At 37.6% G+C, this 25,452-nt stretch overlaps 3 protein-coding genes across 5 annotated transcripts; all 3 read left to right on the top strand.

Annotated features, from left to right (window-relative positions):
- The first annotated feature begins 3,125 nt into the window (after nt 1-3,125).
- LOC143418378 (uncharacterized) lies at nt 3,126-5,247 on the top strand. Of its 2 annotated transcripts, none has more exons than XM_076883221.1 (4): nt 3,126-3,250; nt 3,486-3,588; nt 3,697-3,826; nt 4,554-5,247. In XM_076883221.1, exons 2-4 carry the CDS (start codon nt 3,486-3,488, stop codon nt 4,831-4,833), a joined length of 513 nt encoding a protein of 170 aa, XP_076739336.1. In that variant the 5' UTR covers nt 3,126-3,250; the 3' UTR covers nt 4,834-5,247. The 2 variants fall into 2 exon arrangements, with proteins under 2 accessions (XP_076739336.1, XP_076739337.1); XM_076883222.1 differs by having other exon boundaries at nt 3,700-3,826.
- Nucleotides 5,248-8,776: 3,529 nt separating this feature from the next.
- Nucleotides 8,777-14,005, top strand: LOC105941094 (immunoglobulin lambda-1 light chain). The gene is made up of 4 exons (XM_076883224.1): nt 8,777-8,860; nt 8,942-9,267; nt 12,665-12,698; nt 13,532-14,005. Exons 1-4 carry the CDS (start codon nt 8,821-8,823, stop codon nt 13,852-13,854), a joined length of 723 nt encoding a protein of 240 aa, XP_076739339.1. The 5' UTR covers nt 8,777-8,820; the 3' UTR covers nt 13,855-14,005.
- LOC106674513 (immunoglobulin lambda-1 light chain) lies at nt 10,651-23,246 on the top strand. 2 transcript variants are annotated; one of them, XM_076883223.1, is made up of 4 exons: nt 10,651-10,734; nt 16,727-17,052; nt 21,828-21,861; nt 22,735-23,246. In XM_076883223.1, exons 1-4 carry the CDS (start codon nt 10,695-10,697, stop codon nt 23,055-23,057), a joined length of 723 nt encoding a protein of 240 aa, XP_076739338.1. In that variant the 5' UTR covers nt 10,651-10,694; the 3' UTR covers nt 23,058-23,246. The 2 variants fall into 2 exon arrangements, with proteins under 2 accessions (XP_076739338.1, XP_014264359.2); XM_014408873.2 differs by lacking the exon at nt 10,651-10,734 and adding an exon at nt 16,564-16,643.
- Nucleotides 23,247-25,452: the final 2,206 nt, after the last annotated feature.

A 25,452-nucleotide genomic window follows, 5' to 3' on the forward strand; every position in this document is an offset into this window, starting at 1 on the left:
ACTCTTCTAACGTATGGCATGAATAATCCCAGACAAAGAACAGAAAAGCAAATGAATTGTCATATTTATTAAAAATAAAACACACTTTACTAACCAAGAGGAATTCAGAACTTCTTAGAAGACTGAGTAAAATGTTTCGTCAGTTTTTAATCAGAAACAGCATCTTGCATTCCTTTGTGAATGACCTTAGTTGTGTTCAGGTTAATTTCTATATGATATCATGTTGCACACACTGCACAAAAAAAACAAGTCAGTCTCTAGTAATGATGCACGTACCTCTTTAAGTCCACAAAACACATCAAATGAGTAAAGTCTTTGAAATGTGTAATTATTTTGGCAGGTTATTGTAGCTATTGTATGGTTGAAATATGAATCCACTGTGGAAGATTGTGCTTACTTACTTAAAAAAGCAAATATGTATGTTTGAACTTTATACTTAAAAGGTTTATAAAGACAGCTTCTAACATCCCAACATTAGCAAATTACTTAGTGCTCCACATTTTCTTCCTAATATAGTAACCCGTGGCTCCAAAATACCAACATGACCACAGCTAGAATGCTAAAATCAGCCTTCAAAATATGATGAAATCAATGGAGGAAATTACAGGAGCATGTTTTACATAAAGTGAAAGAAATGTAGAAGTGTCAATTCAGTTTTAGTTAAATTTAAAATGTGTTAACCTAAAAAGCTTACAAAATAATCCCCTCGAATTAACTCCCTGCCTCTCAGACTTATCAGGGTTTTTGCTATCAGTCAAATGAGATGAAACACCACCCAAACACAGATGAAATGGTCATAGATTACCTTCTATAACAAATACGAAGAAATGCAACAGTTCTCATTGTGGAGCTTCTGTTTGTATTTAACACCTGATATATTTCACAGTAAAAATCCTCTGTTGTTCTGATAAAGTCGTTATGAAGTGATGTGCTACTGAAAGTCAATAACAAGCAGCACATGAGAGAACAGATGTGACACTGAGTGAAAAAGCAGAGGGAGAAAGCGAGGCCTGGTTATCTCACTCTCTGGCTCTGCTGGTCCACTGTGCTCATTCTTTCCTCTGGCTGTGCCGAACTGAGCTGCAGGGAAATGGAAGGAAGATCTGCGCACTGCTGCAGGCACTGACTGATGATGGACTCCAGGCTTGTAAGGCTTGGCTTTAGTCCTTCCATAAATTTGATTCCATATCCATATGATTAATAAAAAACAAAACAAAACATAGACATGCTCACTTATACTTGCTAGAAAATTATTTGTGGGTAAGTTGTGGGAATTTATCAGATAAGGTTTTAGCTTTTTACTGGGATGGATGACTGGTGGCAAATAATTAAGTAATTTTAAAACTAATTACTTTCATTTTATGATACCTTTTAATCCGATTTTTTTTTCACAGGTAACTATTTTAATGCTGCTATGTATATTTAGCAGGTGTACCACTGCTGAATAGTTGATGACGCTGCACAAAAAGATGAAAAAAAGCAGAATATTGTCTTATATACTTTTATTTCTATAATTTAAATCCCATAAAACCTACTTTAAAAATGAAGAAAGAAATAAAAGATCTGAATAGTTTTTCCCTCGTTGCACATTAGGCAACTTTCACTGTTGGCCCTGTGGTTTCTCAGGTCATGGAAAATCTCACTGGGGAAAATGAACTCCAGCTTGTTAGGGTCAGCAGACAAATAACCACTATCAAAAAATGGTTTTTCATTTAGTTATAAATTATGAGCCTACGTTCAAATAAGAAAATATATTTATCGTGACTGATTGTTGGCAGAAAAAAAAAGTTGGATGTCATCTAGTCATTATTAAACAAATCTTCCTGTTTCCTTTTAAATCTTTTGGGAGGATGGAGATTTAAAAAGTATTTAGTTCCTGCCTGTCAGCGCTGAAGATGTATGGTCCGTGTGACGTGATGTTCATCCCACCTACTGCATATACAGTTTTGTATACTGTCTGTAAAGGTGTTGCAGATGGCAGGGAGCGCTGCCCTGTTACATTCCTTTTCAGCAGTGATGGGTGCACCTCCGCTCATATATCAGCACAACTATCTGCAGACATCTGCAGACATCAGCATACCCAGCGGCACATCTTTCAAACAGAATGAGGAACTCTGATCTGAAATAAATCAAAGCTGGAATTTTATTTAAAAAATCTGGGACAGGAAAAAAGCACTAATGTTGTCCAATATTTTCATATGACCTGAAGCTGCTGGTTTTTGAGTAGAAGAAGAAGAAGTAGAAAGATAAATAGCTGTTTGAAGACTATATAGGTTATAGACTGGGTGCACTTGCCTGTGGAAAACTATCCAGAGTATGAAATCCGTCTTAGCCATGAAACTACATGTCATGTGTTGCATCACTGCACATCAAATCTAAACCCACTTCCACAGTTATGTAGATTTATTAAGGTTGGCTCACATCAGACTGAGTGAACTAATGCAGTAAATCACACAGTAGCTTAGTAAAGTTAGAAATTAAGGCAGCTGAGGTGTTAAGAAATATCTTCAGGGCTGCATAATTTTCTCTTTAATTGCTATTTTAAAGTTAATCTGGGACTCTAACCCATTTTCTAATTCTGAGATGGTTTTGGATATTCTCCTTTTTTCTATTAATATGGTTGAATGTGTGTTTTTTATTGTCCCATTTGCATTAAGTGAGTGCAGCTCACCAGGTTTTGATCACCCTTGACGGTTAAAGTGTTGCTGGCTGGATTTGTCGTAGCCCAGATGTTGAGCAGATTGTATTACAGTAGGCAATAAGAATGTTATCCTGGAGCCATACTTCTACATCAAACACCTTCTCTGGATTGGAGCCTACGGGGAGCACAGTTGTCACATGCCACCCACACAACCTAAAAGACATGTGGAGCAGAGATGGGGCATCAGAAATGATCAGGACCTCCTATTATGGTTATTTTAGAAGATGCACAGTCTATAAGATATGAGAGATGATGCAAGAGTGGGACGCATATGTGTGCGAGTGGGTTTAGGGAGATTTTGTTTTTTGTGCACGTGAATGCAGCAGTGTGCACACATGCTAAAAGAACTGAGGATGTCACCGCCCTGAATCAGTGACGTGGATGGGATCAGGTGGGGAAATTGCTCCGGGAGTTTGGGGAAAGAGTTATAAGAGAGTTCTGCACAACTCATGTTTTCTCAGTGTGTCACTGCTGTAGGATCATACAGTACAGAGAGTTTGTTCTGGTACTCTGATCTGAGAAGACCCCTGGCACTTCTTTGCAAAAAAGGTAGCGTAAAAACCCAAATTTAAATTTACTTTCTTGCTCATTTTGGAACAAAACTAAACAATTTTTTATAGCTTAAAAAAGGTGAAGAAAAGATGAACTTATGACTGAACTAATTTCTCATCAGCTTTTCTTCAACCGAAAGACTGTTTAGTATTTTTGTAACGTGGCTTGGCAGCACTTTTCGGTGAGCTTGCTCCTCAGCAGCACCCACAGCCTATATTATTGTGTTTGTTAGATGAGAACGACGAGGATGAAGTTGGCTCTCATTATGCTGTGCATGATCTCAGCGTGTGGAGCTCAGAAATCGAAACAGGAGACATCACGCTGGAAACCTAAGGGTCTGAAAATGATTTTTAGTAATGTGACCTTTGACCACTGAGGTTGTGTTTCTAAAACTTGGAGTGAATAATGACTTGTTTGTTTATACGGTTAAACTCTGTGTTCAGCAGTACAGACTAGTGCCAAGACTTGCTCAAACCTGACTCAGGTGCTGGACAACTGGAAATTTGCTATTCTGACCCAAGTGAAAGACTTGCTGATCAATGACCACGCTTCAGTCCTTCCTGAATATAACAGGTGAGTTATATCAGCTTCTGATTAAACTGGATGTACACAGCAATGATAGCAGACAGACGAGTCTAAATGTTAAGTAAGAGTAACGTCAAACGTCCAGGAAAAACAACGCTCGGTGATGTCAGTGAACATTTGACTCGTCCTCAGGGTTTGTTGAAATAAAGACTTATGTAATCTGCTCTGTGCTGCACATGAATTGTCAGTGCCAGTAAAGCGATCAATGATTGCTGTTGTTCACATGAGGCCAGCTCTGCTTTGTAAATGACCTCAGTGTACTTACTGTGCCAAAATACAATAGTGAGTGTTTCATCATGCTCTGGCAGACATTACTCCAAGTCAGTGAACATTTCATCTGGTGATTAGATTCTGAACTGTGATTGCAACACTTAGGATCACAGTTCACCAGAACTTTTCCCAGTAAACATCTAAGGTCAGCCCATCTCTACTGGGCCAAAGCTCTGCTATGTTTTGCACTTTCATTTTTTTCAGGGGACTTCCGACCTTTACGTCTGCTATCCTGATGTTTTCCGTCGACAGTGAGGCTGTTTCCACTTAACAGCATGTCGTGACTTTCCTGTTTATGCTGCCAATTAGACTTGGTTCTCTTCTTAGTTATGTTTTGCCAATAAACAAGGTTCCTGTTTCATGAACTTACAGTGCCAAAGTTCTTTGAATGGTCATTCTGATACTGAAACCATTTACTTTTCCACATGTCCTCTTTTATGTCCAGGATCCAACCTCTTTCAGATGCTCTGGGAGACCTCTACCGGCAGTTTAACACTTTAAAGGATGAGCTGGGAAAGTTTACCACAAAGCTCGACAGAATGGAGGCTTTCGTGGATGAGCTCAAGGACGGCAGATACGCCCTGCCTCAGCGGCCCGTACATAGGCTCCAACCGAGCTTTGGTCTTAGGTCTCCTCTGCGTGCACAGATGAGGGGTCCTGAAAGGAGGATAATCACTAGCCCAACACTGAGAAGGGCAAGGAGGAGAGGACCGCAGAGATCTTAAACATGTGGGCTTTTTTGTTTGGTATAAATGCAGATTTGTTGAAAATAAATGTTTATATATTTTTCAGAAGAAGAGGATTGTTTTATACTATTTCTTTGATGAGTATGGTCAAAAAAGCTAAATAAAGTGGCTTTAATTAAACTTTATTAAAGCAAACTGTAGCCACCTGCTGTTACAAAATCACAATAAACCACAAGGTGGCAGCATTTATCAAATTATCTTCACTATATGCTGTTTTTTGGATGCATCAACGGGCTGGACTTAAAGTCAAATAAATGGCTAAACATGTAGTTAAGGAGTGTTATATATTACCTCATTATGATTTTTTTTTATTACTTTAATTAGCATTGCAAGCCATTGGTTTGTATTTGATTTGTTTATCCAAATACTTATTAAATTATAGATTCAGTGCAACTCCTTGAGTGTACTTGGAGCATTTATTTTTACAGATAGTATTTTACAATGTGTTATCGCTTCATAATCACAGCAACAGTAGCAGTGCTGCTATGCAAAATACGGCACCTCTTGAAACACGGAAACTTTCAGGTGGAGTAACTACCTTCGGAGAAGAACTTATGAACCACTGATCACTTCAACCAGGAAAGAATAGAACTGCAGAGCTACAGGATTACTTCAAAGAACTACTTGTTAAACAATAAAATAAAGATGAAGATCACAATGTTCAAACTCTGGAGGCAAAATATACAAAAAAGTTACAGGCCTACAACAAACACTGCTCGGCTTAGTTTCCTGTCAAAAGTTCTTGCTTATTCACAGGTCATTCCCCCAAATTTCTAACAGCCAGACGCATCGGTGGTCATACGTCCTTTTACACAAGTCTGTGGTGGTATTTGACTGACCAATAAACTACTGGGCAGATATTCAAAGGAGCATGTTTATCAAAGGGGTTCAAAAAGAAAAGAAAAACAGTGACTATCCATCCATTTCTCCTTTCTTGTCGCTGGAGCCTATCCCAGCTGTCATAGGGCAAGAGGCAGGGTACACCCTAGACAGGCCAGTCTGTCACAGGGCTAACACATAGAGACACAGACAACCACTTGCATATTCACACTAACTGCATGTCTTTGGACGGTGGGAGGAAGTGGGAGCGGATGATCTGATATCCTCGTGTTGGTGTTGTTCCCAGACCATCATGAAAATGTTGTTCCAGGTTCAACATTGCAAGTGACCAATCACATTGTTGTGACGTTATTCTTTTGCGTGGCAAGCCATTCGTGCATTTATGAAATTCCAATGTTGCAAGGACAATATCAATTCTGCTTACTGTTTATTAAAGGGTTACGGTTAGGGTTAGGGTCAGGGTCTGTTGATCGGCGGACAGAGGCGGTTTCACGCAGCTTAAGTACAGTTTTTTGTTTTATGCCGGTTTTTCCCGAAGTCGCAAAAGTATGACGTCACAACATTCTGATTGGTCACTTGTAATGTTGATCCTGGAACAACATTTTCATGATGGTCTGGGAACAACACCAACACGAGGATATCAGAGCACCCACGCAAACTTGCTGTATGGCAACAGTGCTAACCACTGTGCCACCATGCTGCCCAGTGAATATACCCTGCAATATGAGCAGGATGCTAGCTTTCAAAACCCTGCCCATGTGATTAATGATATTATATAACGATGTACATATGTCTGCTTATTGCCTGCTGAAACACCTTGACTGTTTTTCATTCACCCAACCTTTGGTATTCACCTTGATTAGCAGAACAAATAATAGCAATGACAGAATTGTGCTGTTAACAGAATCTTAATTCCAACAAATTGGATCAACAGTATATCCTGAATTCAAATATATACATATATAAAATAAAACAGGTCTAAAATGAAAACACATTTAGATTTATTGTAAAAAAAAACTCAAACATTTACAATATTTGAAATAAGTTAGATTTTGATCTAAATATGCAAATTCTTAGAGTTGAGTTGTGATCAAAAAGTTTTTAGTATTGAAGCCCCTCCTCCTCTGCTTACTCTATATAGGCCTCAGTCTCTTTTCATTATTCAGTTCAGCTCACCTCTCACCTGGACAGTAAAGAGAATACGCTATACTTTCAACATGCTGAGAACCTTCTGTACTCTTATTGCTCTAGCATGTAAGAGCGGCTACTGGTTCATTTTATAGTCTGTATTTAGAAACATAAAACTTTATTTAAATATTAATTAATTTAAACATTCTTTTTTTCTCTGACAGGTGTGGATGCTGCAAAAGTGTTGACCCAGACACCACCTGTCCACACAGTTTCTCCAGGAGACGAGGTTCTGCTCAAATGCAATGTTCAGAGAGATGAAGGCTATTATGTCAGCTGGTACAAACAGGTCCCTGGTTCTACTCCTCAGTATATTCTGAGATTTTATCATAGCCACAGTTCACCCAGCTTTGGAACAGGATTCTCCTCAGACCGATTTAATTCTAAAGCCTCATCAAACATTGATTATCAGTTAATCATCAAGCAAGCAGAAGCAGGAGACTCTGCTGTGTATTACTGTAGCACATGGGACAGCTCTGCTCAGGAGAGCGTATCACAGTGATTTACACTGTGACAAAAACCTCTGTACAGAATACTTCTGCTTTCAGAGGCTTTAACATTTTGTTAACAATGACTATGTGTCTGCTAGACATCCAACTGGATCATAGATAAGGTTAACATATATCAAGTGTCTTTGGGCTAGGAGACTTCAGAGAAAAATATCAAGAATATCAGAATATCCTACTCAATAACAGAGGACCAAAATGAGTATTTAAAATCTTCTTGCACATTGATTTTGCTGTTTACTGATTACCAAACATGTTAAAATAAAACAAAAGGGTTCAATGACTTTAACTGGACATTTAACTTTACTGTAGTTAGAATAAATAAAATGTTGTGCTGTGTCACATTTGTAGACCTGGGACAGTTAAAGGCATGAGTGTCACTGGTTTAAAATGCTTATTTTAAACCTGCAACCTTCACACTCTGTTAGTAAAGCATCACCTCTCTACTCCTCCTTCTCTTTTTCCCCAGAATGCACCTGCAGGTCTGAGCATCTAATTTATAACGTCAGGAAAGTTGTAAAAGAGAGTTATGGTCTTTCTAAAAGGAGATGTAACTGCCCCTGACTGGAAATGTTGTATTTCACTATACTTTGGTAATTCAGGGAATTAACTGAATACTGCTTTGGTTTTGTCCAAGAATAACTTTATTTATTATATAAGAAGCAGTAAACAATGTTCAGCTGTACAACTTTCGCAGCTCTGTTGTTGTCATACAAACATTTGATATGAAAAATGTTGATTTTTTAACATTTAGTTGCCATTAATACTTAATCCTAATTTTTAAATGGCTAGTACACATAAAAGTCTGAGCTGCGATGAAATGACTGTTTAAGGTGCATTTTAATGTTAAAGAATCCAGTTTGCAGCAGAATTTTTTTGTGTGGCTGATCTGAATTTAGATACTATAAAACATCTCCTAATATAGATCCTTGGATTAAGCTGTTGTAGCTATTTTTACGTAACGTTTATGTTCAACAATAAATCAGTTTTGTATTCCTGCTTTTTAAACAGATCCAAAGATTATGTGAAAATAGAAGTGGCAAAAAATTACAAAAACTTTCTTATTTGCAAATAAAACAACCACATAGAATGTATAGATTCACCTGACTACACACACTTTGTTATTTAACTTAACAGGAGATTAATCCCAACAAAATATGTCCTGAATTTAAATATATTCATAAATAAAAATAACATTGCTGTAAACTGAAAACATATTTAGTAGACTTATCCTAAAAGTAAACATTTATGACATTTAAAATAATTTTGAGTTTGGTGTAAAACCCTAATTTCTAGTTGAGTTGTAATAGTACAGTTTTCAGTATTGAAACTCCTCCTCCTCCACTCCTTAGTTATTAAAAGTCTCAGCCTCTCTTCATTGCTCAGTTTACCTCTCAGCTGGACAGCAAAGAGAATACACCGTACTTTCAACATGCTGGGGACCATCTCTACTATTATTGTTGCTTTAGCATGTAAGATAATCTTCTGGTTTATTTTATAGACTGCACTTTGAGAGTTAAAAACAGACTTACTGCAATTTTTTTCTCTGACAGGTGTGGATGCTGCAAAAGTGTTGACCCAGACACCACCTGTCCACACAGTTTCTCCAGGACAGGAGGTTCTGCTCAAATGCAACATTCAGAGACCTGAAAACTATTATGTCAGCTGGTACAAACAGGTCCCTGGTTCTACTCCTCAGTATATTCTGAAATTTTACCATGAGCACAGTTCACCCTACTTTGGAACAGGATTCTCCTCAGACCGATTTAACTCTAAAGCCTCATCAAACATTGATTATCAGTTTATCATTAAGCGAGCAGAAGCAGGAGACTCTGCTGTGTATTACTGTGGAACATGGGATAACTCTGCTAAGGAGAGCGTATCACAGTGATTTACACTGTGACAAAAACCTCTGTACAAAGTAATTCTGCTTTTAGAGTCTTTGACGTGTCATTTAGACTGTTTGTCAGCAGCTGCCAATAAAAACACAAATCATCAGACACGTCCATCCTCTACAAGTTGTTCAGATTATATGACATTATTGTATCTGTACACATTTTAATTATATTCAGGGATAGCCTTTGTTGTTGTTTTTTTCAGAAATAAATTTCTGTACTGACTCAGTCTTATGCTGTATATTTAAGTTTTTTACTGAATTGATTCTGTATGTTTTTGGATCATGTCCTTCGTGAATTTTCAGACTTCAGCCTCCCTCTTCTTGTCCTGACAGTCTTCCCTCCATGCAGTGCTGAGCTCCAGTCCAACAAAGCCTCTCTGGTCTGTCTGACCATCCAAACATCAGACTGGGTGAAGTGTCTTTGTGAAAACCATCAAGAATTCATAATGGCCCAATGAATAGTAGATGCCTGTGCAAGTAGGTTATATAGCTGATACAATTACTTATAAAGCTAGACAAGATGAAAAGAGAGCAAAATAATCTTTACCCACAGCTCCTCCACCTTTTGGTAATCTTAAATGACACCTCATGCTCATTCTCTCTTTAGCCTATAAAAACTGTCCAATATTGTTTGAAGTTACAAATCTGCTCTCATCTCACACTGACAACTGGCTGGTGATTCTCTGCACTCTCATCAAAGTTCTAGCATGTAAAGAATCTGATGTCCACTGCAGACTTATGCACAGATGAAGCTTAATCACATTGATTGAGGCTGTGAAAAAAAACCCTAAATTAGAGACATTACAGTTTTAAAAAAATCCAACATTACTCATCTCAAATCATTAAATCTCGAACAAAACATGTAATGGGATTACATTAGTGGTTGGAGGCAGATGGCATTTCTACTTTCTGCTAAGTATTTCTGTCAGAAATGGGATGACTCTGTAAGTTAACATGAACAGTGACTCAGACTGTGACAAAAACCTGAGATACACAACAACTTTCATGAGATCTGAAAAACATCAAACTATTTTCAGCTTTTATAAGTATTACACTAAGTAATCCTCACTTTTTGTTTAAGGTACTGTTTAATTTTTGTTTAAATTATCTACTTGATATCACTTGTTGAGAAACTTAAATCTATCTTTAAATTCTGAAAAGGGATCAAGTTAAAACACTGCAAAATCATCATGAAGGACATGAAAAGATTGTAAAAATTAAAAAAAAGAAGAGACTTCACATTACCAAGTCAAGTCAAGATGAGAAATATACATATGTATGTTTAAGCTCCTCCTCCTGTTAGTCGTATTAAAAGGTTCCTTCAGCACCTCCTCTCTTCATCCTACAGAAGCTTTACAGCCACTTTAAAGTTACAAATTAGAAGTGCATTCTCAGCTCACACCGATAACATGCTGGCGACTCTCTGTGCTCTCATCACTGCTCTAACATGTAAACACTTTGACTTGCACACATATATACTAATGTCAGTGTGTTTCTCTTGACTCCGTGTCTTCTTGTTGTTTGCAGGTGTGAGTGGTGTGACAGTGGTTACACAGAAAACTGTGCTATCAGTGAGCAAAGGAGAGACAGCCACCATGGACTGTAACCTGGGGACTGTTACTGACCGGTCTGCTCGGTGGTATAAACAGATTCCAGGAGGAGTTCCTCAGTATGTGCTGTATTTTTATCATGGAAATACATCTCCAAGCTATGGCTCTGGGTTCTCCTCTCCAAAATTCACATCCACTCATCAGTCAACATCAGATTATCGTTTGATCATCAGCAATGTGGAGGAGGGAGACTCTGCAGTCTATTACTGTCAGACATGGGATGACTCTGCCAAAGAGCAGGTATCACAGTGATTTACATCATGACAAAAACCTCACTGTTACTTCTGCTTTTTGAGATTTACACATCCTGATAACAAAGACACTTTTGAAACTTTTTGAAACCAACTCACTAACGACAGATAATGTGTTAATAAACAATAAATTACTTTATTTTAATCAAGGGACTCTCAATTCGATTAACTATCTAACCTTCTATTACCACATGACTTTGACAGCATACATTCTGTTGACGTTCTCCCCAGAGAGAACCCAGAGCCAAGCATCAGCCATAAATGCTGATGCTTGGTATTTCTGTCAGACATGGGATGGCTCTGATTAAGACATACAGACATAAATAAAATAGAAGCAAATATTTCCGTTGTGTGTGTTTTTTGGAACACCTCTTTATATCATGTGTTGTTTTAAAGGAAGAATATCAACACTGTGACAAAAAACTAAATGAGAGTTAAATAATTTCCCCCAGGGATCAATAAAGTATTCTGATTCTGATTCTGATTCTGATTCTGATTCTGAGAGACTCTACAGATTTTAAAAATAAATTCTAACCATTTGAAATCATTACATTTTTTTGACTTTGACTTTTTTTTTGTTAATTTGTTGTTGTACTGTGCATTTAAAATATTGAGGTTAAAGCTGTGTAAATGCTGACCCCAGCCCAGCAGCCAGACTCTAAACTTCAACAGATAATAAAAGCAGTGATGAGCAGTCAGACTGCAGCCTCCTTTTCTACCTGTTCATGTTTCTAAACTAGAATCACAGTGACGACTGCTGATGGCTTTGAGTTCACACCTAAACACTAAGAGAAAAATCATGTGTGTGTTCTCCGTAGGATATGGATTTCTGTTGGTGTATGGGACTACAGTCTAGCCTCAGGTTTATATTGTTCAGTAGCAATTATGAGACAATGAATTTCAGGCCATTTCATGGAGAAACGCAAAAGTAATGTAACTAGTGTAGAGAATTACTTTATACTGGGAATAATTCAGTCATGTGCATTATTTGTGCATTATCTTTAAGAATAGTAATGAGTAATGTATAAAACATTACTTTTTTTGAGTAATAACCCAACAATGATCACAGCAAAGAGGGGAAATACCTCTAACAAGTTCAAATGTTTGACCACACAGCGTGCAAATAATTTTCATGAATGTAATGTGTTTAATATGCTTTTCAGTGATGTTGGCGACTCTAGAAGCAAAGCCAGTGAGAATTCAGTGAGACTCAATAAAGAATCGAATTGATAAATAATATTGATAATCACTAAATCACTAAATTCTTATCAAGTCCCATCCCTACTTTGTGCTGTATTTTTATTATAGCTATATTTTTCTTTATGGGTTTGGCTTCTCCTCTCCAATATTCACATGTACTCATCCGTCAACATCAGATTAGCATTTTGATCAACAATATATGGGGAAGTGACACTGACAGTGAAAGTTGGTCTCAATTGGATGTTTCAGTTCCTCTCCCCTCATCACTTACAGTCAGGAGGTTTTTGTACAGCCATGTATACAAACTGAATCACTGTGGTATTCGGACAAGGCACCAAGCTGATTGTGACAAGTAAGTGCTTTTAAACTGATCATGAAACAGGAGGTATTTTGTGTTTATGCTTAGATTCTCTAATTTTCTCATTTCTCATATACTTAGATTTTTCTTTAGACTTTTTTTTTGCTGTTTCATGCAGTCTGCAAGCTACAGAGTTGATCACACGTTGTAATGTGACTTAAGTTCTTCATTAGTGCACAGACACAGATATTGAACTTGATTATTCTTAAAAAAAGGTTTGTATTATCTGCCTCTCAGAAAACATTTTTTAAATAATATTTTCTGGAAATTATTCCATGTTCTCTCAGTAGTAACAAACATTTGACCAAAGGTGGAAAACTGACTATAATTGAACAATCTGGCCTTAACCTTAGTGTTGCTTGGTTTTAGAATTAAACCCATTTTGTCTGCAGTTTGTCATAGTTGGTATTATTTTTTCATCTGTGTGAAAAAAAACAACAATTTTCTGATTTAAAAAAAAATCTATTTTTTTGTTCTGCTTTAGATGACTATTCCTTCTTCTTTGCAGATGTCATTGTCTTTTATGCGAGTTGTTTATTTTAGGATAAATATCATCTTCATCCAATATCTCAGGCCTGATGATGATGTTGTAAGACATAGCTTTTATGTATTTTGGAGAAGTTATTTTAGCTATTTTGGGAGTTAAAGTATAGTATTTTTTCATACATTACTTTATATTGATCCAGTTTTTATTTATTCATTTTATTGTTGTTGTTGTTGTTGTTGTTGTTGTTGTTGTTGTTGTTGTTGTTGTTGTTGTTGTTGTTGTTGTTGTTGTTGTTGTTGTTGTTGTTGTTGTTTTTAAAATGGTTTTCATCTATTTTCAGGCTCCAGCCTCCCTCCTCCTGTCCTGACAGTCTTCCCTCCGTCCAGTGCTGAGCTCCAGTCCGACACAGCTTCTCTGGTCTGTCTGTCCAGTCAGTCTGTGCCTTTTGCAGATGTGAGCTGGTTGGCTGGTGGGAGTCCAGTGAGCAGTGGGATCTCTACCAGCACTGCTGTTCAGAGACCAGACCAGACTTACCAAATCAGCAGCTCTCTGACCATCCAGACATCAGACTGGAACATGGATAAGGTTTATACATGTAAAGTGTCTTTGGGCTCACAGACTTCAGAGAAAACCATCAGCAAATCAACCTGTAGCACTGACTAGCAGACGGGTCAGAATCAGCATTTAAAGTCTGCTCTTCAATCCTTTTGGTATTTTTTTGTGCCTGTGTACATGTAAGAAAATACTAGCAGTTAATGTTTGCTATGCATTTATTCTGCAAAATGTTAATAAAAAATATTGCAAGTGAACATTGGAGGCAATGTAGCATTTTCTTCTTCTGCCAGTTTGAATTTCCTCAACTCTTCTGTATGTCCATGTGCTAGTGTGTGCATGTCCATAAGTTCTTTACTTGTGGGGAGGTTATCATAGCTTCATGTTAGTCTCCAAACTTCCACCTCAAAAAACAAAAGTAAAAAAATTCTCTGATCATATATAGAGAATTGGAGTGCCTGAAAAGATAATTAATATTTTACATTCTGGTTTAAGTTTCCTGCAATAAAAGTGGTTTGAAAAGACCCCCCCCCCCCTCCAAAATGAGTAGTAACTGAAACTATCTACACCTCCCCCTCTGTCTTCCAGGATGCACCTGGAGGCTTCTTCTCTGAATTTAGAGTATTATGCAAATCAAGTCCTAAGTGAGAGGGGACTGTCCCTGACTGGAAAAAAAAAAAGTGAACCTTTTCATTATTTTACAAATAACCACTGTTGCTTTTAAACCTGGCTCATCTACCAAAAAAGGAGAAATCCTTTGTGATGATAAAATAATAGACCATGAAAAAAAAAAAATATATGTATATATATATATATATATATTGTCAGTGTGAAGGCTCAAAGATGTTAAATGGTAAATAACTTTTCAGATAATATAAGAGTCAAAAGTTAAAGTCACTGATGCTGAAAGTCAAATAAATAAGTTGGTAAGTAAATAAGAAAGAAAATAAATGTGTAAAAAATAAATAGCATTGTAAAATGAATATATTTTCCCCACAAGGGGGAGGCATTGTCCAATCAGTCTCAGCCACTGAAGAGTGTGATTTTATTTAAAAGCATTGAGGTAATAAGTAGTTGATATAAAGGAATCACTATGAGGGGCCGTACAAGCCAAAATTCATACTTTCACTCTCACATACATATATTCTTCTTCCATGCACATGAATTTTGGCTTGTACGGCCCCTCATAAATCACTGTGAACTACTGCATTGTGGTTTTGCTTCAAATTAACTTAAAGCTTCATTATATTTTGATCTGTGGAGGCTTATTAGAGGAAATATGAATCAGATGAATCATCTGTGTGAGATGTAGACACAGTTTCCTGTTGTTAACTGACAGGAGTGACACCAGATCAGTGCCTGCTGCTGTATCTCATTTGCTTCAAGGTTTGATGTGTGTCTGTTCAGTGATGCTCTTCTGAATATCTTGTCTGTAAAACGTTGTCGACAGAGTTACTGTTACCTTCCTATCAGCTTGAAGCAGTCTCTTTTGACTTCTGGCATCAACAAGGCATTTTTATTCCAGAGAACTGACACTTACTGGATATTTACTTTTTTTGGGCCCATATGACTATGTAAACCCTAGAGATGACTGTGCGGGAAAATACTAGTAGATCAGCAGAAATAATTTGTAAATAATTTAAATTAAAGGTTTTTGCTGCACATTGGTTTGTGTCTTCTGTATATTCTGGGAAATTCCTCATCTTTAGAACAGCAATCTCCACAGAAAGACTTTGGGATAGGGTGACTCGGTAAATAAAGCACAGTAATTCAATATTGCAAGGAAAACTTGAATTAGACACTACAGCTTTCATGAATTCTGAAAAACATTAAATATTTCCAGTCATTCCATAAGGAGTGAAAAAATACTGATAATGAATGAACTTCTTTTTTTTTAAATTACCTTCACGTTTAACAACATTACACCTCAGTTTGTTAGATGAGCCCAGTGTTGCTACCACTAATATTACCACCAGGTATAATTAATCAGTAGTAGTGTCAGTATATTATTTGATGATAAATGTGAAGACTCAAACCAGTGGCAGTGGTAAAAAGATACATATTAAAAGCACTTGACATTATTTATCAGAAAATATAGAAAATTTAAGAGAATTTAACAAAGGAAACAATTCAGAGAGAGCGCCATAGCTCCTCCTCCTCCTCGTTGTATTAAATGGCTACTCCAGTACCTCCTCTTCTTATCTTACCGTAAAATCTCAGTTGACATTGACAACATGCTGGTGACTCTCTGTACTCTGATCACTGCTCTAACATGTAAAGAGTCTTATACACCAAATTATACAGCAAGAATTATCAGTCAGTGTGTTTCTCTTGACTCCGTGTCTTCTTGTTGTTTGGAAACATATTGGCACCATGTATATATGTATAGACACATAGTGAGGGAGAAAGGTGACTGAAGAAGAAACACTCAGTGAATCATAGGAATCCCCCAGCTGCCTTGATATATTGCACTATAAAAAAGGGAGGATTCAGGGTCACCTGATCCACTCCTAACTATATGCTTTAGCAAAAAGGAAAGTTTTATGTCTAATCTAAAGCAGAGAGATGCATGCAGATAGATATAGTCAGAGTGAGTATGAACAAAAGGAAACAAAAAGGTCATTAAAAAAAGAAAGAAAGAAAAAAGAATAATGTTGTAATGGGTTGATAGGCGGGAGACCAACACAAATAGACATAAATATAGTAAAGACAAAAAAATGTTGCATATACATTTTTGAAGCTCCTCCTCTTGTTAGTTGTTTTATAAAATTGCTCCTGCAGCACCTCCCCTCTTCATCCAACAAAAGCAGTACAGTCCGTTTCACAGCTGCAATTCTATCTTTCATCAAACAGTGAGAACATGCTGGTGACTCTCTGTGCTCTCATCGCTGCTCTAACATGTAAACACTTTGACTTATATTGCACACATATATACTAATTTCAGTGTGTTTCTCTTGACTCCATGTCTTCTTGTCGTTTGCAGGTGTGAGTGGTGTGACGGTGCTGACACAGAAACCTCCTGTTCTATCAGTGAGGAAAGGAGAGACAGCCACCATGGACTGTAACCTGGGGACTGTTACTGGCAGTGATGCTCGTTGGTATAAACAGATTCCAGGAGGAGTTCCTCAGTTTGTGCTGAGGATGTATCATAGCTGGAGTTCTCCAGAATATGGATCTGGGTTCTCTGCTCCAAAATTCACATCCACTCATCAGTCAACAAAAGATTATCGTTTGATCATCAGCAATGTGGAGGAGGGAGACTCTGCAGTCTATTACTGCCATACATGGGACAGCTCTGTTAAGGAGCATGTATCACAGTGATTTACATCATGACAAAAACCTCCTCACTGTTACTTCTGCTTTTTGAGATTTACACATACTGATAACAAAGACATAAGTGAAAGCTCAGTGTACACTCACCACCCACAGAAATCAGTTTTTATTAACAAACATCAGAAAACAATAATGTTGTTTCACGATATGATTCACTAATACACACAAAAAAGTCAGTCATATATTGCTCTTAAATTAGTTTTGATGAATCAGAAAATTTAAGAATTGAATTAAGTACTGTCAGCATACTGTCTCACATATGAATACTTCATCAACATTTTCACTTGTTTTTCTGAAGGTTTTACTCCTGTTGCTTAAAATAACAAATAGTAACAAACAAGAAGAAATCAAATTTCACTGTTTGTTTATTTCAGTATCATTCTGTGACATCAAGCTCTAGGCAGTACATATTGGTTGATATTTTATATATCTATAATTATATTAATTTGACAATAAAATATGATAAATTACCTTTTAATTAAAAATGTGCTGTTATTAAGAGAAACTCCCAAAGATTTCAGCGCTGTACTGAGCCCCCAATGTTTAAAGTCTTCCAATGCACCTGAAACTCCTGTTTCAATGTTACCATTAGTCATAGTCACAGTAATGGCAGTATTACTTTTTTATATGAGTTTTACCAGCTTCCTTTTATTTCAGATATATAAACTTTACAAAAGAATGGTCCACACTAAACAAAAGCTGAAATCTCTACTTGATTTCATTGAATGATAAATGTGAAGGCTCAATCTAGTGGCAGTGGTAAAAAGATATGTAGTTAAATCAGAAATGATAGATAATTTAATAGAATTTAATAAAGGAAACAATCCAGAAAGAAAGAGATAGAGAGAGAGAGCGAGAGAGAGAGAGAGAGAGAGAGAGAGAGAGAGAGAGAGAGAGAGAGAGAGAGAGAGAGAGAGAGATAGATAGATAGATAGAGAGAGAGAGAGAGAGAGAGAGAGAGATTCCCTGCTCCTCCTTCTCCTGGTTATATTAAATGGCTCAACCAGCACATTTTCTTCACATTTTATTGTCAATTCTCAGCTCACATCGACAACATGCTGCTGACTCTCTGTACTCTGATCACTGCATTAACATGTAAAGAGGACTTATGCGTCCAATCGGACCTCAAGAAAGATTTATTAGTCTGTTTGTTTCTCTTGACTTCATGTCTTCTTGTTGTTTGTAGGTGTGAGTGGTGTGACGGTGCTCACACAGAAACCTCCTGTTCTATCAGTGAGGAAAGGAGAGACAGCCACCGTGGACTGTAACCTGGGGACTGTTACTGGCAGTAATGCTCGGTGGTATAAACAGATTCCAGGAGAAGTTCCTCAGTTTGTGCTGAGGTTTTATCATAGCTGGGGTTCTCCAACCTATGGCTCTGGGTTCTCTGCTCCGAAATTCACATCCACTCATCAGTCAACAACAGATTATCGTTTGATCATCAGCAAAGTGGAGGAGGGAGACTCTGCAGTCTATTACTGTAAGACACATGACAACTCTGTTGATGAGTTCGTATCACAGTGATTTATACTGTGACAAAAACCTCCTCACTGTTACTTCTCCTTTTTTGGATTTTTACACATACTGATAACTAAGACAGTGTATACTCACCACCTAAAGAAAGTATGATTAAATAAATGTTATTTTTATTGACAAACATCAGACTGCACTAACGTTGTTCCACCATATGATTAACTAATATATTTTATATGAACATTTTTTATGTCAGACATGTAAAAATGATTATGAACCAGAAACACTGATGATATGAGTTATAGTTATTGTTTTGAAGACTCATCTGAATAAACTAGTAATATAATGTGACGACATTATAATGCTCAAATTTGAAGGTGGAAACACTTATATATTTCTCTTGCTTTTTATACTCACTGTCAACAGTTTCTAAGTTATCATATTTGCAAACAACCATTCATTCCTGTTTTTGTGATATTTACTCAGTTATGAGATGTCACTACACGGTTTTGACAAATCTTCTTTTTACCTTAGAATTCCAAAATAATAAAGGGTGGCTGAAATTACTTGACTGGCACATACTGAGAACCTTTCTGTCATGTGTGGCTGTGTGGCAGGCAGAATGAAGGATCCAAATTAATGAATCACAAGAAACCAATGAATGTACAGGGAGCACATACAGTGGGGCAAAAAAGTATTTAGTCAGCCACCGATTGTGCAAGTTCCCCCACTTAAAATGATGACAGAGGTCAGTAATTTGCACCAGAGGTACACTTCAACTGTGAGAGACAGAATGTGAAAGAAAAATCCATGAATTCACATGGTAGGATTTGTAAAGAATTTATTCGTAAATGAGGGTGGAAGATAAGTATTTGGTCACCTCAAACAAGGAAAATCTCTGGCTCTCACAGACCTGTAACATCTCCTGTAAGAAGCTTTTCTGTCCCCCACTCGTTACCTGTATGAATGGCACCTGTTTGGTCAATAACAAAAATACAACTCAATACTTTGTAACATAACCTTTGTTGGCAATAACAGAGGTCAAACATTTACTATAGGTCTTTACCAGGTTTGCACACACAGTAGCTGGTATTTTGGCCCATTCCTCCATGCAGATCTTCTCGAGAGCAGTGATGTTTTGGGGCTGTCGCCGAGCAACACGGACTTTCAACTCCCGCCACAGATTTTCTATGGGGTTGAGGTCTGGAGACTGGCTAGGCCACTCCAGGACTTTCAAATGCTTCTTACGGAGCCACTCCTTTGTTGCCCGGGCGGTGTGTTTTGGATCATTGTCATGTTGGAAGACCCAGCCTCGTTTCATCTTCAAAGTTCTCACTGATGGAAGGAGGTTTTGGCTCAAAATCTCACGATACATGGCCCCATTCATTCTGTCCTTAACACGGATCAGTCGTCCTGTCCCCTTGGCAGAAAAACAGCCCCATAGCATGATGTTTCCACCCCCATGCTTCACAGTAGGTATGGTGTTCTTGGGATGCAACTCAGTATTCTTCTTCCTCCAAACACGACGAGTTGAGTTTATACCAAAAAGTTCTACTTTGGTTTCATCTGACCACATGACATTCTCCCAATCCTCTGCTGTATCATCCATGTGCTCTCTGGCAAACTTCAGACGGGCCTGGACATGCACTGGCTTCAGCAGCGGAACACGTCTGGCACTGCGGGATTTGATTCCCTGCCGTTGTAGTGTGTTACTGATGGTGACCTTTGTTACTTTGGTCCCAGCTCTCTGCAGGTCATTCACCAGGTCCCCCCGTGTGGTTCTGGGATCTTTGCTCACCGTTCTCATGATCATTTTGACCCCACGGGATGAGATCTTGCGTGGAGCCCCAGATCGGGGGAGATTATCAGTGGTCTTGTATGTCTTCCATTTTCTGATGATTGCTCCCACAGTTGATTTTTTCACACCAAGCTGCTTGCCTATTGTAGATTCACTCTTCCCAGTCTGGTGCAGGTCTACAATACTTTTCCTGGTGTCCTTCGAAAGCTCTTTGGTCTTGGCCATGGCGGAGTTTGGAGTCTGACTGTTTGAGGCTGTGGACAGGTGTCTTTTATACAGATGATGAGTTCAAACAGGTGCCATTCATACAGGTAACGAGTGGGGGACAGAAAAGCTTCTTACAGAAGACGTTACAGGTCTGTGAGAGCCAGAGATTTTCCTTGTTTGAGGTGACCAAATACTTATTTTCCACCCTAATTTACGAATAAATTCTTTACAAATCCTACCATGTGAATTCATGGATTTTTCTTTCACATTCTGTCTCTCACAGTTGAAGTGTACCTCTGGTGCAAATTACTGACCTCTGTCATCATTTTAAGTGGGGGAACTTGCACAATTGGTGGCTGACTAAGTACTTTTTTGCCCCACTGTAGGGTAATGATATAACAACTGCAATAAAAAACAACAACAACACAGGGTTTAAATATAACAGGGGGTAGCAAGGGAATGGGAAACAGGAGGGAAACACAGGTGGACTAATCTGACATAACAAGACGGGGAGGAAGCAAGACTGAAAACACTGAACGCAGGACATAAGACCGCCAAAGTAAAACAGGAAATACAAATAAGGCTTACTTACAGACAAATAAGGAGACATGGCTGACAGGGAAAAGTGAACATGGAGCACTGAGAGAAGAGTAACTAAACGTGGAACACGGGGAAGGGAAGGTAACAGAAACCCAAGGACTATAACTAAGAATGTAACATAAGCAGAAAACAATAACGGGAATAAAACCGACAAATCAAAACATAACTAATCAGAATCAGCATACTTTACTAATCCCTAGGGAAATTATGTAATTGTATAACTAATCAAAAACACAACACGCTGGGTTCCAGACCCAGTAGCATGATACTTTCAGCTTTAAAATCTAACCATGATTGATTTTATATCTGTATGAAATCAGAGAGTTAAAGTGTGAGATAATAAATCTTATCCACTGCTTCAGCGTAGTCTTATGAATAACAAGTTACAAATGTACTGTGTGATGCAGATGTGGATAAAGACATGAGAAAAACTGTGTTGCTCACATCTCAATCGGATTTGAACTTAAAAAAAGAAAAAGAAAAACAAACTTGAATGTGACAGTAAAGTAAAAGCTCAGTCATTCAATGTGTTATGAAATATAAGCAGACTGATGAGGGGAAAATAAAGATGACAGTGAAAGTTGGCCTCAGCAGGATGTTTCAGTTCCTCTCCCCTCATCAGTGACAGTCAGGAGGTTTTTGTACAGCCATGTATACAAACTGAATCACTGTGGTATTCGGACAAGGCACCAAGCTGATTGTGACAAGTAAGTACTTTTAAACTGATTATAAAGTGGGAGAGATTTTCTTAATATTATTCAGTGTTTATGTTTTGATATCTTATGTTTCAGATTTTTAATCATTAATTATTAATATTCTAATGAGCCTTCAAATACAAGATTCTTCTTCAATTCGTTTCTTCAGAACTGAAAAAGCCTCTTAGATGAGGCTTGAAATGTTTGAATGCTGTTGAATGTAATTCTTTAACTTCGTGATTAGAGGCAGATATTTATCTCTGTCATTCCTATGAAGCAATAGTATTATTGAACTTTGATGAGACATTGTTTAAAGACAAAATGTGAGAATAATTCAGTCTTGATTAGTAGTAACTAATCTAAAAGTCAAATCTCAAAAAGGCAAAACACTAAATTAAAGTTAACATTCTGACCTTAATCTGGTTCAGTTTTAGAGCTAACTGTATTCTGTTTAACGTTTATCATAGATGGTATTGTTTCATTTCACACTAAAGAGTTTCAGACTAAAAAATACTGACTGATGTAAATGTTTATTATGTGTTTGAAATGTAACATTTCTACTACTTTAGATACTATTTATTTATAGTTTTACTGGAAGATATTAGTTATATTTTATAGTAAATTGCTTCATGATGATGTTGTAGGACATAACCTGAAATGGTTCTCTTGTTTGTGTGTTTGTACATGAAATCTCAGCTGCTATAAAGGACTGGTTCTAATTTAGCAGATGCGATATTTTTCATGGCTACAATAAGTTATCATTTATAATAACAGATAGATTATATTCATCCACTGCTGTCTCTTACACAGTTCTTTTCTTAAAAACTTTTCTAGTATTTAATTGATTTATTTCAATGTTTCTGAATGTCTTTCATGTATTTTCAGGCTCCAGCCTCCCTCCTCCTGTCCTGACAGTCTTCCGTCCGTCCAGTGCTGAGCTCCAGTCCGACACAGCTTCTCTGGTCTGTCTGTCCAGTCAGTCTGTGCCTTTTGTAGATGTGAGCTGGTTGGCTGCTGGGAGTCCAGTGAGCAGTGGGATCTCTACCAGCACTGCTGTTCAGAGACCAGACCAGACTTACCAAATCAGCAGCTCTCTGACCATCCAGACATCAGACTGGAACATGGATAAGGTTTATACATGTAAAGTGTCTTTGGGCTCACAGACTTCAGAGAAAACCATCAAGAAGTCAGAATGTCCCACTGAGTAGTAGAAGGGTCAGAATCAGCATTTAACATCTATCTGGCTCTTTAATGCTCCTGGCATTTGTTTAGTGCTCATTTTCATGTTATAAAATACGAGCAGTTACTGTTGTGACTGTTTGATTTATGTGCTCTACTGGCCTTTGCTATATGTTTATTCAGCAAAATAATAATAAAAAAATATTGTAACAAAATGATTGATGTGTATCCTGCATTTCCCCTTTTTGTCATATTTCTTGTTCTAGTTTAACTTACCTGCAATAGTAAAGAGGTTTGAAAAAAGATGAGTATTAAATTAAACTGAATTTTCTTTGACTGTCAGTGAGGCATCATCTATTTTACACCTCCTTCTCTCTATTTCCAGGATGCACCTGCAGGCTTCTTGTCTGTATTTAGAGTTTTATGCAAATCAAGTGGTGAGATTCTAAGTGTCAAGTAAGAGGGGACTGTCTCCGACTGAAAACATTCTCAAATGTAAATTTATTTTCATATAAAAACGCTGCTTGACAGGCCTCATACTGTGAAAATATTTTTTGTTGACTTTAAGCCAGGCTAATACACAAAAATAAAGCAGGCAGTAGTATCTTGCCCAAGGACATTTGGCATTAAGACTGGAGCAGACAGGGATCAAACCACCAATCTTCTGATTAGTAGCTGGCCTGATCTACTTCCTATAGGAGACATTGTTGTGTATGTCTAACAAATATTTAGGACTGCCTTCTTGCATTAACACAATTTCTCCACAATTAGAAGCCGTCTGAATGATGCTGAAAAACCACTTCATGCATTTATTACTTCTATGAAGGACTACTGTAATTCATTATTATCAGGCAGCTCTAAAAGCTCCCTGAAAAGCCCTCAGCTGATCCAAAATGGATTTATTAGTACTGATAAGGGCTAGCGAGAGAGAGCATATTTCTCATATATTGTCTTACCTGTTAAATCCAAAATCAAATTTAAAATACTTCTACTTGCATACAAGGTCCGAACAATCGGGTCCTGTTTTTTTTTTTAAAGACCTCCCAGCTTGCAGGCTTACTTGTGGTTCCTAGGGTATTTAAAAGTAGAATATGAGGCAGAGCCTTCAGCTTTCACGCCCCTGTTGAACCAGCTTCCAAATTGGATTCACAGACACCCACGCTAACTGTTTTTGATAAAGCAATAAAGCATAAGGTCAAGGCTGGACCAGGTGACCCTGAATTCTCCTATAGTTATGCTTCAATAGACCTAAGTTGCTGAGGGCTTCCCATGATGTCTTTCTTCATTCCCCCTTTTTTTACTCTCTGTGTTTATACACCACATTGAATTTGATGTTTTTTGCTGTCTGCCTCCTCTCACCCCAACTGGTCGTAGCAGATGGCCACCCCTCACTGACCCTGGTTCTGTTGGAGGTTTCTTGGCGCTGTGTCATGGCACTGGGTCTTTAACACAGTGCTCATGTATTTTTTGAGTTTTGTTAATATTCCTTAATTTAGTGTCAGTCATGGTTTTAGTTCTCTCAATTGTTTTCTGCTTGTGCTATATTTAAAGTTCTAGTCTTTATGAAAACTGAATTGAATTAAAAGGTGATGATGTGAGGTTTAATGTGTGAATAATGTGTGTTTGTTCTGGTGCTTTTGTTTGAAGTATAGGTAAACATGATTAAAAACTATGAAAACAAAACGAGACAAAATGCCTACAGTTTGATTAAAGAAAACTGATTAATGGAAAAATTATCTGTAAATTATCCGATTGTTCAGTGATGACTTGACGAATCCTACTTCCGGGCCTAAAGTAGTCTGCCTTTAATATGGCTTTTGTGTTGTTAACATGTTTAATGTTTTGTATTTTCTTCTATTTGATCTCAAAAGCTCCTAAAACAGTCAGTGATCCCTGTTGACCTCCCTCGGCTTTTATTACCACTAATCATTTATTTAAGCTCAGTTTTTTTTAAAACCTGAGGATGTAACTACAGCCCAGCCCATGCAGCAGTATATGAATGACTAACCTCGTATTGTGGATGGATTATCTTAGTTGTTCTCCTGGCTGAGGTTTGGACCTTTTACAGCATCCTGCCATGCGATTACATTTGTTCCTGACCACCGAGAACACTCACGTTAACTTTTATCGAGTGGAAAAAAGTTAGCTTGTTTATATTATGCTAACATAGCTGTGTCGCTAGCGGTCACATAGCACATCATTATATACCAGCTAGCCAAACTTCAGTAACCCTACAAACGTCACTGCTGTCTAGTTTTCTGTCTTCATTTATGCTGGAAGTGATAACAGAGCTGTACGTTTTCATTTGTTTCCAAAACCCCGCAGTCAGGACATGCTATATTGTATTTAGATAGAAGCTAGCGAGCTAACTTCCTGCTAACTTCTAACTCCGTTAAATGTCATAAATTCCGTTTTCATGGATGC

This window comes from Maylandia zebra, linkage group LG4, assembly GCF_041146795.1.
Source record: "Maylandia zebra isolate NMK-2024a linkage group LG4, Mzebra_GT3a, whole genome shotgun sequence".
In the NCBI taxonomy this organism is placed as follows: Eukaryota; Metazoa; Chordata; class Actinopteri; order Cichliformes; family Cichlidae; genus Maylandia; species Maylandia zebra.

Excerpts from the sequence above, each read along its gene's own strand:
- LOC143418378 (XM_076883221.1), top strand. The coding sequence starts at position 3,486 with ATGAGAACGACGAGGATGAAGTTGGCTCTCATTATGCTGTGCATGATC. Across the intron at positions 3,589-3,696 it reads ATCACGCTGGAAACCTAAGG|CAGTACAGACTAGTGCCAAG; the intron begins GTCTGAAAATGA and ends CTCTGTGTTCAG. Across the intron at positions 3,827-4,553 it reads GTCCTTCCTGAATATAACAG|GATCCAACCTCTTTCAGATG; the intron begins GTGAGTTATATC and ends TTTTATGTCCAG.
- LOC105941094 (XM_076883224.1), top strand. The coding sequence starts at position 8,821 with ATGCTGGGGACCATCTCTACTATTATTGTTGCTTTAGCAT. Across the intron at positions 9,268-12,664 it reads ATAACTCTGCTAAGGAGAGC|GTATTCGGACAAGGCACCAA; the intron begins GTATCACAGTGA and ends TGAATCACTGTG. Across the intron at positions 12,699-13,531 it reads CACCAAGCTGATTGTGACAA|GCTCCAGCCTCCCTCCTCCT; the intron begins GTAAGTGCTTTT and ends ATCTATTTTCAG.
- LOC106674513 (XM_076883223.1), top strand. The coding sequence starts at position 10,695 with ATGCTGGCGACTCTCTGTGCTCTCATCACTGCTCTAACAT. Across the intron at positions 10,735-16,726 it reads TCTCATCACTGCTCTAACAT|GTGTGAGTGGTGTGACGGTG; the intron begins GTAAACACTTTG and ends TGTCGTTTGCAG. Across the intron at positions 21,862-22,734 it reads CACCAAGCTGATTGTGACAA|GCTCCAGCCTCCCTCCTCCT; the intron begins GTAAGTACTTTT and ends ATGTATTTTCAG.